The sequence below is a fragment of the Neoarius graeffei genome, chromosome 7 (assembly GCF_027579695.1).
Source record: "Neoarius graeffei isolate fNeoGra1 chromosome 7, fNeoGra1.pri, whole genome shotgun sequence".
NCBI lineage: Eukaryota > Metazoa > Chordata > Actinopteri > Siluriformes > Ariidae > Neoarius > Neoarius graeffei.
The window spans coordinates 20,191,979-20,205,909 of record NC_083575.1 but is presented as its reverse complement, the minus strand read 5'-3'; the positions used below and the strand labels follow the sequence as shown (position 1 = coordinate 20,205,909).

At 42.5% G+C, this 13,931-nt stretch overlaps 1 protein-coding gene across 4 annotated transcripts in view; it reads right to left on the bottom strand.

The window, feature by feature from the left end:
* Nucleotides 1-13,931, bottom strand: part of LOC132889158 (arginyl-tRNA--protein transferase 1) — a 220,363-nt gene that overhangs the window by 80,096 nt on the left and 126,336 nt on the right. For all 4 annotated transcript variants that reach the window (XM_060925390.1, XM_060925389.1, XM_060925388.1 and 1 more), the window contains exon 8: nucleotides 9,226-9,258. In XM_060925390.1, the coding sequence (XP_060781373.1) occupies nucleotides 9,226-9,258 (33 nt within the window). The remainder of the gene's footprint in view (nucleotides 1-9,225; nucleotides 9,259-13,931) is intronic.

Sequence of the window (13,931 nt, the reverse complement as noted above, 5' to 3'; positions counted from 1 at the left end):
TAACCACGCTTTACAACCGTCACAAACAGAAAAGCATCTCAGATGGCACAATATGCCGACTTTTATAGCGGACATTCTTAGCTTACAGGAGTGGAACCAGATGGAGCCCATCCGCCTCACCCCGGTTAGAGAGTGGGGTTATGAGTTACTACAGCGTATCCCTCCTGGCAGCTCGAACCAGTCTGGTCATTCCTCTCTGACGTCTCTTGTCAACAACAAGGCGTTTCTGCCTGCAAAGCTGATGCTCACGGAATGGTTTTTTCACACCGTTCTTTATAAACTCTACAGATTCTCGTGTGGGAAAATCCCAGGAGATCAGCAGTTCCTGAAATACTCAAACCATCCCACTGGGCACAAAATCATGCCACCAAGTCACAGAGATCACATCCCCCTCCCCCCACTGTGATGTTTGATGTGAACAGTGATTTGTATCTGTAGGATTTCAGGGATCGAAACGGGCGGTCACCCACTCGCCAATGCGAGTTGGAAAGGGTACGGGCGACTAGTGACAACATGTACTCGACCGAGTGGGCGACTGGCTCGCCACACTATATATATCAAACTACTCACTGCCTCGATGGTTTCTATCAACGATTCTCGCCCATTTTAAGCAGAACTTGGTCTATTTTACCGTTTTTTACGATAATTTCAATAGATTTTGTGAGACATTTGTCAAGTTGGCATAGACGCGGGCGCCGCCATATTGTTTACGTGCGCAGTATACACCGCTACATGCAGCATGGCTGCGCGAAGTTTTGTTTCTTCCCGTTCATTTTCGTTGCTGCCCGTGAAGACAAATGTAACTTGAACCGCTATTGGTCAGATAGATTAGACCCCCACGAAGTTTAAAAGTCCTTGGCTTGACATTTCTGACAGCTATCAAAACAAACAGATATCGCTCAACAAGTATGATGAGCCAGAGCAGCCTGCAGGTGATGAGAGGGAGTATGTGGCAGGACACGTAGAGTCCCAGGAGAGACAGAATGAGGTGGTGGAAGATGAAGATGACGAGGAGGCGCAGCATGATGTGGTGTATGACCCCATAGATGATGATGATCTGGATGAGGGTTTCGAAGATTGTGATGATAATCTTGACTGAGGAAGAAGTTTATAGACAGTTGAAATTGATCACTCATGTATAATATGGTTGTATTATATGAATAAATATATAAAATCAGCTTGAAATTTGTAATTATAAATACGGACTAGTACTACTCCATTCGGACCAGTACCTCTGAGAGGCACTGGTCCAAATGGACCAGTGCTCCCAAATTCCTGTTTCGATCCCTGGGATTTTATGCATCGTGCTGCTGTCACATGACTGGCTGATTAGACAACTGCATAAACGAGCAGGTTTACAGCCATTCCTAATAAAGTGCAAGGCTTTCCCCAAAGCATGGGTACGTGGCGCTCCATCGTGCTGTGTGACATCAGTGCCACGCTGTCACTTGCACACCAAAAATCAATACCATACCATAAATTGAACAACGCAGAGTACTTTCCGCACCTAAATATCTCTTATTCCTCTCTGAACATGAGTAATAACTATAGAAATAGGAAGATATTGTAATATCTAGGTCTAGACGATCCTGGTACTCAACCCAGAAGTGAAAAAGGGTTTCGCTGCGTGCACTGACCGCCATTCACAACCATACAGAAAACCACATTCTAGGCGCTGGTCCCTAGATGGCGCTGTTGCACAGGTTGACCTCGATTCTGTTCCTGGCATCCAGGAACTGGAAAATGAAGAGGCGTGCTATGAAGCTGCACAAAATTACGGAGCATTTCAAGTAAGTACACTAGACACTCAGTATCAGGGCCGTGTTTAGTAGCCAAGATGTTGTCACATGTGTAGGGACCCGTTTCATGCTAGATCCATTCATGATTGGGTGGCAAGACGGCACGTGTTTATTGCTGCCGTCAGTTCAGATGCACGTGGGCGATAAAACTGCACATACTATGTCTACGGCATTAGCATACAATGACCCTGTGCTCAGTGACCGTTGCTGTGGAGTGTGGTTCTGATGTGCCAAAGAAATAATTGTGTCCCAGGAGAAGCAGCTGGCCAGTAGACGATCTTGAAGCTGAAACATGGATGACTATGACTTTAGTGCAGCTGGGCCAAACTGAAGAACATGAGGACAGCCATGACCATGTAAACAAATTCTGTTTACGTGGTCATAAGTCATCTTCCTGTTCTGTGATTAGTGTTGGTGGGTCTGGGTCACCTCTGAACCTGTTCTTGTCAAGAGTTGATGACTTGAGGCTTTTGTGTGCAACTTTCGCCTACTGGGTTGCAGGTCTGTAGTTGACAGTCGCATTGCTAATATTCTAATTTCAGCTGCTATATTGTGCATTTTTTGTTGTGCAATAAAATTAAATATTTCTCTGAATTGACTGCTTCCAGTGTTTTCATTTCAAATCTAATTTTACCTCTTACATATTTGACAAGACCGCGAGTTGGCCTAGTGGTTAGCGTGTCCGCCTCTCGATCGGGAGATCGCGAGTTCTACTCAAAGTCGGGTCATACTAAAGACCATCATAAAAATGGTACCTACTGCCGTCTGGCAAGGCATGTTGCAATACAGATGCGAGTGGGGAGTCAAACTTTCGCGGTTACCAGAGGACCCGCCCCCTACTATAACCTATTACATAGTACTATAACTATAATACTATGTAATACGCGAGAGGCCGAGGGCTACGGAAACCGAGATTGGCGCCGCCATATTGCATGGGAAGGACTTTAGACTTTAAGCTATTTGACAAGGTTTTAAAAAAAAAAATTATAAAAATATTGAATTGTGTCTAAATCAGCCCTAGGTGCTACCAGAAAGCACCATTTGAAGTCTCATCTCATCTCATTATCTCTAGCCGCTTTATCCTTCTACAGGGTCGCAGGCAAGCTGGAGCCTATCCCAGCTGACTACGGGCGAAAGGCGGGGTACACCCTGGACAAGTCGCCAGGTCATCACAGGGCTGACACATAGACGCACACAACCATTCACACTCACATTCACACCTACGGTCAATTTAGAGTCACCAGTTAACCTAACCTGCATGTCTTTGGACTGTGGGGGAAACCGGAGCACCCGGAGGAAACCCACGCGGACATGGGGAGAACATGCAAACTCCACACAGAAAGGCCCTCGCCGGCCCCGGGGCTCGAACCCAGGACCTTCTTGCTGTGAGGCGACAGCGCTAACCACTACACCACCGTGCCGCCCCCATTTGAAGTCTGTAATTTCAAAATTTTCCAGGGTAGCATGCCCCTGGACCCCCCCTAGCAGCTGACACTCGGGTCTGGGGCTCCGCATCAGAAGCTCTGCTCTGATAATTTTTTTTTCTGGGAAAAGCCCTATCAATGCTGAATGTCATACTTCAGTTGCTCATTTCTCATCTCCGTCCATAGTGATGCTATAGAAAGTAACGCCTCTTTTCAACAGTTCTGTTTGGTGTCCGTAATTCCGTATAATATACGCAATATGCCTTCTAGCGTTCAATGCAAGGAAATGCGTTTCGTCACGGACGGACTGAAATGCCTCAGCATCATATGTAGTAGCTATAGGCGAGAAGCTAATTTTGTCAGTTGTTTGGAAAAGAGCATGGATTTAAAAAAAAAAAAAAAAACAGGACCAATAATGCATGATGGCAAATAAGTGAAAAGCGTGGACTTTTAACTTTGATCTTAGTGGTGTAGTCTATAAAGCAAAACAAAATGACTCATTCACAAGGTGTTAAACTAGCTAAATTAGTTACCTTTTACTTAAACAATCACACACGACTATCAATACAGTCAAGCAACTGACTTGAAGGAAACAGCACATTATAGTTCATCTGTTTTTCCAACGCGAATTTACTGGCACGCAGTGCATATGGTCTCTCCAAAATCCACCACAAGTGTTTTTTCTATTTATTTATTTTTAAAGTACTCAAGGCACATTCCGGACCGAAAAAACAAAAAAAACCAAACAAGAAAAACAACAAAACAAACAAAGAGAAGGAGCAAACACATTGGAGATCTTGGCGGTTCCCATGGGAGTGAATGAACTTCCAGTTGCCTCGCATAAATACACAGAGCCATGTTGAAATGAGACATTAACCTAATCAATTTATAACCAAGACGTGACAATAGCTCCTAAGTCTTTCTTGCTTTAAGAAAAACTGACTAACCCTTGTAACCATTTTACTATATTCAACAGGAAAACGAACACTCTGGCTTTAATTATCTGCTGCAGAATTCAAGCATCTCGTTAATAAAATTACATCCAACGATAAGACGCAAGTGTGTTGATTAAAAGTTGGACCTCACTTGAGCCATGTAATCATTAACACATCTTTGCACCATTTAAGCACATGTTCGAGACAGACAGAACGAACACTCAAAGCTGTAGTACAATACAAGATGGTGCGAGTTATGTGAGGTTGTAAAGAAAGTGTGTTCGGAGTTAAGAGGACAAAACGTGGAATGTGGATCGCTGCGCACATGTGTAAGCCAGTGTGTGAGCTGATCGTGAGGCGCCTGGCAAGTAAGCTTGACGAGGTGCTAAAACCTCGCCTTTTAACGGCATTAATGGCTTTTAGTGCCAGTCTAGAGGGTCCCAGAGGAAGGGGAGTTCACCTCTGTTGCTCCTTCGCTCCCATTTCTGTCCATCTCTCTAGCTTTAAAAAACTTGCTGAATAAAAATAGCCACCTGTCGTTCCACTAAATTGCAAGTGTAAATGCTTCGCTCTGACTGTAAAGACCTCCAGTCTGAGTGTCGCACTCTACACGACCTCGAGACTTGCTTCCTGGGATTTCCAACGCTTCGATTCATTAACATTCGACTGGGGGTGAATTCAAACAGGAACGTGAATGTTTGGTGCAGCTGGTAATGAGGGACAGAATGCAAACGCCACTTCTGTCTGTAAACTCACACTCGGCAGGTCTTTGCGTGTCAGTTTGTAACGAACACTCAGAGAAACAGCAGTGTGAGTGGACAGATGAATCTGGTCCATGGATTCTGTAGTTTGCTTTCAAAACCAAGCAGTTTGCTCAACCGAGTACAGCAGCCTCGAGTCGGTCCACGGTAATATAAAAGCTGCTTTGTCGTCACGTTAACGTCTCGGGTCATTTTACTTTACAGCATTTTAGTTACTAACAGAACTGCTGGAGCGGGCGTATAAAACGTAACGCTTTCTGAAGGAAATATCTTGATCCATCTGCTTTGGGCATTCTGAGATGCATTTCTGCTCAGCACGGATGTAAAGAGTGGTTATTTTAGTTAGTAAACGCAGCCTTCCCGTCAGCTCGAACCATTCCCCTTTGGCCTCGCTCATCAACAAGGTGTTTCCGCCTGCAGAACTGCTGCTTGCTTGACGTTTTATGCACGTGAAATAGTGTTGTAGTCAAGACCACCTAAACCGAGACCAAGTCCAAGATTTTGACGGGTTGAGATCAAGTCAAAACCAGGAAATTTTACTGAAGCAGAAAATTTTACATCCAATCACAGTAATAACACATAAATCAGGCAATTTAGTGAAATTCCTGCAGCTGCAGATTTGAAATAAAATCCCGAGTCCTCCATGTCTGAAGCTGAAACCTTCAAAAAGTAGTCTTGAGACCGGTCTCAAGTACTATTAAACAGTAATGTGGAAAAACAAGATTCTGAAACTCAAAAACAGCCTGCATGGCACCAACAACCCAATCACGCCACAGTCAAAGTAATCAAGATCACGTTTTTCCCCCAAATCTGATATTCAGTGTAAGCATTCAGTTCACCTGTAGCTCTTGACTTGTATCTGCGTGATTTTCTACACTGTGCTGTTCCAACATGATTAGGAACACTATCCAAAGTGTCTTCATAAAATGTACTTTAAGCCTTTTCAAAATTATAGGGACACATTTGGTGAATTTTCTCTCCTTGGAAGTAGAGTGGAATCTCTTCCTGTAGCCGCATGTGTAGGTTTCCACTGTATGGAGCCTGAGCTTGATGCTCTGCTAACCCCCTGCATCTTCATCCACATCCAAAAACAAAGGCCAATTAAACACCACAGGCCCATGCGTAAAAGTTAACCAGTTTACTTTGACTCAAAAAAGGCGAAACAAAACAAATCTTCATTTCCAAAATTATGTAATCTACAGAAAGATACCCCGAGAGAGAGAGAGAGAGAGAGGGAGGTCAAAAAACTGTGTGGCTCCACTCTCTTCTTGCCTGATTAACTAGAGCCCTCTCCACAACAACAATAAAATTCGACAGTCTCACATTACGAAAAAAATAAAGTTCTGCTGTAACCTGGACGCAATGACCATAGTTCTCTATTCCCAGTGTCGGAAATAAGACCGGACTGGCGGACATTTACCGGTAATTTTCACACTTGTCCGTCTGTATTTCAAAAGCATTGGACAGGATGACAGATGAAAAATTGCAAAGATCGGAGTCTAATCTATTTCTAAATTTCTTCCAAATGCTACACTGGGGGTGGCACGGTGGTGTAGTGGTTAGCGCTGTCGCCTCACAGCAAGAAGGTCTGGGTTCGAGCCCCGTGGCTGGCGAGGGCCTTTCCGTGCGGAGTTTGCATGTTGTCCGTGTGGGTTTCCTCCGGGTGCTCCGGTTTCCCCCCCAGTCCAAAGACATGCAGGTTAGGTTAACTGGTGACTCTAAATTGACCGTAGGTGTGAGTGTGAATGGTTGTCTGTGTCTATGTGTCAGCCCTGTGATGACCTGGCGACTTGTCCAGGGTGTACCCCGCCTTTCGCCCGTAGTCAGCTGGGATAGGCTCCAGCTTGCCTGCGACCCTGTAGGACAGGATAAAGTGGCTAGAGATAATGAGATGAGATGCTACACTGGGTGAATACATTATATCGTAATACAGTCTGAAACGGAGCTTCCCGCAGGCGCAAATTTAAAAATTCATAACTCTGCCACCGATGGTCCTAGCCCTACCAAACTTTACCGGCCCCTCCCTCTCTCCGAGTGCACACTAAGTAAGACAATAATAATACACCCAGTATTCACTGTTATTTTGATTGCACGATGCAGCTGAATGAGTGAGTGGGACAGTGGTGTAGTGGTTAGCACTGTCACCTCAAAGCAAGAAGGTTCCGAGTTCGAGCCCAGTGGCCGACGGGGGCCTTTCTGTGTGGAGTTTGCACGTTCTCCCTGTGTCTGCGTGGGTTTCCCCCACAGTCCAAAGACATGCAGGTTAGGTTAACATGGGGTGGCCTTGGGCTGAAGTGCCCTTGATCAAGGAACCTAACCCCCAACTGCTCCCCAGGCGCTGTAGCTCTGGGTATGTGCGTGCTTACTGCTCACTTGTGCGTGCGCATGTATGTGTTCACTGCTTCAGATTGGGTTAAATACAGAGGACAAATTTCACTGTGCTCGAGTGTGCATGTGACAAATATAAGATGCTTCTTCTTCTTCAAACTAGTGTTTGAGGGTCGACGGTATCTGATTGATCCAGTCAGTTGATTAAGAGTCCAGTTTACATGAAAGTTTGCAGTACAGTATTACATGAAGTCCCAAACTGCCAATCAATGGTTTTGTTATGTGCATTTTTTTATTCATATTAAGAATGACAGTCATATGCTTTGGAGGATGTAGATTTATATTTTAATAGAATTTTTATTTTCTTCTATTTTCTACGTTCTAGTCCAGCGGATTTTAGTCTGAATGCCAAATGATATGATCGTGTCTAATTAATTACAAAATTTCTTATAGACTTATTGACAAATGTTTCATGAGTGTTATTATAGTACCTGTATATGAGGACCAGTAAGTTGTACCCAACTGGAACATCCTTCGACCCCCATACTTTTTTCTAGACGTGGAACTGACCTGTGTGTGCTACTGTTATCTTGGGTCGAACTTTAAGCATGTTTTTCTTGAATCTTCTGACATTTTCTTATAAATTATATTCAATTTGTAATGTAATTAGCAACTAATGTCTAGTGTAATTTAGCCTTTGAAGATCACAAACATGTGCCTGGAAATAGCTGAGAAGCCATCTCCAGGCATCTAAAGCCCTTCAGGCAGGCCCCGGACCCCTGGCCGCATTGTTCCAGGCTTGTGATCCGTCATTTGGACAGACGGACAACATTTCAGACTTGTCTGTATTCTGACAGTCTGCTTAAAATTCCTTATTTCCCCACACTGTAATCCAAAAATATTATAAAACATTATACAAGTGAGATACAGTTTAAAAACTCAACTATCCACACATTTTAGGGCAAAACATCAAATGATTAATTATTGTAAATATAACCTTAAATGATTCAATGCTAATGACTTAAACATGACACAAACTGCATTTGAGCTCCGACAGCATGGCGAACCGTTTTATATACTCTACGCAGGCAAATATCCTCTTCAATTCAGAACACAGCTTCTGCCGGGTTCAGATCTGGAGACTGAAATGGTCACTGCAATGCGACGATTGTGTGTGTGTTTATTTGGAGATCTCTTTGACACCATTCTTCTGATGAAAGCTCCGTCTTAACAGCTGAGGTCTGAACCTTCTGGGAGCGATTATCAAGTTTTGGCCTAAAATATTAACCTAGCAGAATTCATCACAGCCCCAGTATGCTCATACGTGGACTTCCTGGTACATTTCCAGTTGTTTTTATTACATTCCTGATTGTGCATAACAGTATTTTAATTATTATTATTTTTTAAAATATCCATTACGTGAATTGCGCAGACCAACAGCTGTCTGCTTCTATTGGTTTTAAAGGTCTTTGTTAAACACTGGAGGACAAAAGGGGTTTATACTTGGTTACATATTTCCTATTATTACTGAGAAAGAATTCATTATTAATGTTCAACCCAAGTCACATATTTATGGAAAACTCAGAGCGCTAAACCAGCTAACCGGTCCAATTCTGTTTTGTTTTCTTGATCCAATTCATCCAGAGACTGCGCCAGGAAGAGAAGAAGCAGTGTTGATCTTTCTCTTCGCATGCTGTCTGACACCAGTCACACGCATCCCAGTGTATTCATACTCCATCTGCTTCCACTTTAGATCGGACCAAAATCACTGTGTTTCTCCACGCTAGGGTGTAGAAACGCACATTTCTCCACGTTATTCTTCTGCAGAACAGAGAACAGGCAAACAACGCCAGCTCCCTGACGACGACCACCACCATCACGACACGCAAACACTTCTGAATATTACATTAATGAATAGGGATATTACACCAGGAAAGCACAGGCATGCTGTATGTGGCTTCAGCGTGAAGAAACTTACCTCTAGTGGGGAGTCACACAAGAACCTCTTAAACTGCAAAGAAGAGACAGCCAACACAGAAGAAACGTTAATGCACATGCTCAGAAAAACACAATTCATTCAAAACACATCACAACTAACTAAAGTTCCATAAGATCCACAAATAAACAGGAAGCGATTTCCAAAACAAATAACATGCAATGCACAACATACAGTACCAGTCAAACAAGACTGAAGACATGAAAACTATTCATATTTTAGATTCTTCAAAGTCGCCAGCGTTTACCTTGACGCTTTACACGCTATTGGCATTATCTTAACCAGCTTCATGAGGTAGTCACCTGGAATGCTTTTCAATTAACAGGCGTGCCTTGTCAAAAAGTTAATTAGTGCAATTTCTTGCCTTCTTAATGCATTTGAGATCAAACAGTAAATAGTAAAGAAAAATAATATAGTAAACAGCCCTATTCCACAACTGTAGTAATCCATGTGTCAAGAACCGCTCAACTAATTACAGAGAAACGACATCCATCATTACTTTAAGACATAAAGTGTCTTAATTAATAAAGATAAGAGTGCTCTGAGAGCACAATATCCCCCGCTGGCAACTAGGCCGCAAGTCTGGTAAAATGTGACTGAATCGAACAAAATTCCAATATGCGCATTACCGACATATAACAAAGAATCCTGCCAAGTTTCATGAAATTCCTCCAAAAATTGTGAGAGGAGTTGATTTCACAAGGTGAGTACCCTTCCCAGGACGGACAGACAGACTGACATCGCCACGACATAATCCCCTTTCGGGTCTCTCAGCCAGTGGGGGATAAAAATTGTGAGGGAAGTTGATTTCAGAAAGCAAGCACACCTTGATGAAATTGCCAAAGTACAAGTTTGTTCATAATCAAGGGCATAACTCTGGCAAAATTTGCCCAAATTAAACGAAATTTCACTGTGCGTATAACCGTCATATAACAAAGCCTTTTGCCAAGTTTGGTGAAATTCCTCCACAAATTGTGAGAGGAGTTGATTTCAGAAGAACGTGCACCCTCATGAAATCGTCAAAGTACAAATTATTTAATCAAGGGTCAAAACTGGTAAAATTTTCACAAACGAAATTAAATCACAATATGTGCATTACCGTTGTATAACAAGGCCTTTTACCATACTTTGAGAAATTCATCCAAAAATTGTGAGAGGAGTTGATGTCAGAAGGTCAAGTCAAGTCAATTTGTATAGCGCTTTTAACAATAAACATTGCCGCAAAGCAGCTTTACAGAATTTGAACGACTTAAAACATGAGCTAATTTTATCCCTAATCTATCCCCAATGAGCACGCCTGTGGCGACGGTGGCAAGGAAAAACTCCCTCAGACGACATGAGGAAGAAACCTCGAGAGGAACCAGACTCAAAAAGGGAACCCATCCTCATTTGGGCAACAACAGACAGCCTGACTATAATATTAACAGTCCTAACATAAAGTCAGCTTCATTGATGCTATAAACCCCCCACCGAGGGAAACCCGAGCGCAAAACCGTTCACGACAACCGCAGTCCCAAAGTCAGCTGCAGTCCCCAGCCATAAAAGCACCACTGCAAGAGTCCAGAGCGTCCTCCAGGTGTGACCCCCAATTTCATGAAGGTAAGCACACCTTCATGAAATTGTGAAAGTACAAGGTTGTTAATCAAGGGCCACAACTCTGGTAAAATGTGACCGAATTGAACAAAATGATATATGTGTATTATCGACATATAATAAAGAATCCTGCCAAGTTTCGTGAAATTCCTCCAAAAGTTGTGAGAGGAGTTGATTTCAGAAGGTGAGCGCCCTTCCTGGGATGGACATCGCCACGACATAATCCCGCTTCGGGCCTTTTGGCCAGCGGGGGATAAAAAACACTGAATTAGGTGGTGTCCAAACTTTTGACTGGTCCTGTATATTTTTATGATTCACAAATAAAAATGTCAATTTGATACATCGACTCAATCGCCAGTACATTGCAGGGAACGGAGTAATATTCTGCTGTCCATCTAGTTAGCCAACAAGACATACTTTTCTTATTAATAGGTTTTAATTTTCCAAATATGGGAAGTTTAGTAAACCTGGAGTCCCCTGATACTGCAGAACTTATTGATGTCTTTGAGTTTACAGTATTCTTCTTTCGGCTGCTCCCGTTAGGGGTCACCACAGCGGATCATCATGAGCCGCATATTTGATTTGGCACAGTTTTCACACTGGATGCCCTCTCTGACAACCCTCCTTAATCTATCCAGGCTTGGGACTGGCACCAAGTATGCACTGGCTTGTGCAACCCCAGTAGCTGGGTATTTTACCTCGTTTGCATGTCTTTGGACTGTGGGGGAAACCAGAAGAAAAAGACCCTGAGATTCAAACCTGGAACCTTCTTGCTGTGAGGTGACAGTGTTGACCACTGCACCACCATGCCGTCGTATTCATCTTGGAGCTTACAGTGTCATTAATTTAAAAAAAAATAAAAAAGTCACGTCAATGTCTTAAAGTAATAATGGATGTCATCTCTCTTTACTTAGTTGAGCGGTTCTTGACATAATATGGATTACTACAGTTGTGGAATAGGGCTATTTACTGTTTGATCTCAAACTCATTACGAAGGCAAGAAACTCATCCACTAATTAACTTTTGATGAGACAGACCTGTTAATTGAAAAGCATTCCAGGTGACTACCTCACAAAGCTGGTTAAGATAATGCCGACAGTGTGTAAAGCGTCATCAAGGTAAACGCGGGCGACTTCGAAGAAGCTAAACTATGAAACGCATTTTGTTTTTTTAAACACTTTTGTTTACCGCATAATTCCATACATGTTCCAGATGTTACTTCATAGTTTTGACGTCTTCAATATTGTTCAGTAGAAGATAGCCAAAATACAGAAAAACCTATGAATGACTAGGGGTGTCCAAACTTTTGACTGGTACTGTATATCTGCTGCTTTGGATTGTGGATGAAACTGCATGAGTGAACATAAGAAAATGTTTCAGAAATCCACAAACGAATCCAGACTCTTCCACAAATGCTCCATATTGTGCAAAAACATGCAGCCAATTCCACAAACAAACAGCACAAGTGAGGATTTGTATTTGTTTATGAACCAAATACTTAATACGAAAATATTTGTGCATCACATTTACTTCTGGACCCTCATGTTACATTTGTGACTCACTGACTGTTTATTTGTGGATCTTTTATTGTGGAGCACGTGTTCTTTGCGAATTATTCAACAACAAGAACCCTAAAACACATGACATGGCCAAGCTGACATGATTTTTTTTTTTTAATCCTTAATTCTGCAAAACTCCAAATTGATCGTCTCTCCGGATTTCTGTAAACGACTGGGTTTTTTTCCTTACGACAATAAAACTCACCTTTCTTTTGCATTCAGTGTTGAGCAGTGCACGCTAACATGGCATACTACTACTAACACTAACATCTCGACAGAAAATAGCATGTGTGGGGGGGAAAAAAAAAAAAGAGGAAAAGACAACAAATTGCCTTTGTCAGGATGCTCTCGCGCACGCTGTCTCCTTTGTATGCTGAGCATTTTTCCATCATGTTTGGTAGATCTGCTTTTTTTTTTTTTAATGTAAACCGACTGGGTGACCCTCGAGTCTTGCGGATTAAGCCGGGCGTGTTTATAGTTTGAGTTCACAAACCAAACTAAATGAGAAACAGCGGCCAAACTGCATGGCAAGTACATTTGCAGCCACAACACTCCCACAGAGATACAGCGCACATGTCCATGATGTACGAGGTGTGCCGAAGCACAAATCTTACAGAGTAGAATGACGAGGGCAACAAGAAACGCTGTAAAGCCGTCATAATCAAGATGGATGAAATGACACTGAATACATGCTGAACAGGCAACACAAGGGCACGGGAAAAACTAGCGACGCGGTCCTGATATATGCACGCGGCAGTCACTTTATTAGGAACACCTGCTTGTTCCCGCGTTATCCAACTAGCCAATCATGTGGCAGCAGCACGATGATACAGGTCAGTTAATGTTCATATTGATCATCAGAAATGTGATATGAGGGACAAGAGTCTCTCGAATTTACACTCTGTTCAAAAAAAAAAAAAATTAAATAAAATAATTCCACCGAGTGGCAATAAGCACTCTTTACAACTATGGTGAGCAGAAAAGCACGTCAAAACATGGAGAACCTTAACGCTGATTGGCTTCTACAGCACATCACGACATCTGAAACAGGAATGTCAGGCTGCAGTGGTCACGGAGCAAAAGGCAAAGTAAAATAAATGTATGCGTACATTAAGTGGCCACTTTAATAGGAACACCCACTTTAATAGGCTGACCAAAACTGGATAATTTCAATAAGCCTGTTAAAGTAGGTGATCCTATTAAAGTGGCCAGTGAGTGTACACACACACACACACACACACACACACGTTCTTGTATTCTTTTTCTGTAGTGTGTGTATCTACAACCCCGATTCCAAAAAAGTTGGGACAAAGTACAAATTGTAAATAAAAACGGAATGCAATGATGTGGAAGTTTCAAAATTCCATATTTTATTCAGAATAGAACATAGATGACATATCAAATGTTTAAACTGAGAAAATGTATCATTTAAAGAGAAAAATTAGGCGATTTTAAATTTCATGACAACAACACATCTCAAAAAAGTTGGGACAAGGCCATGTTTACCACTGTGAGACATCCCCTTTTCTCTTTACA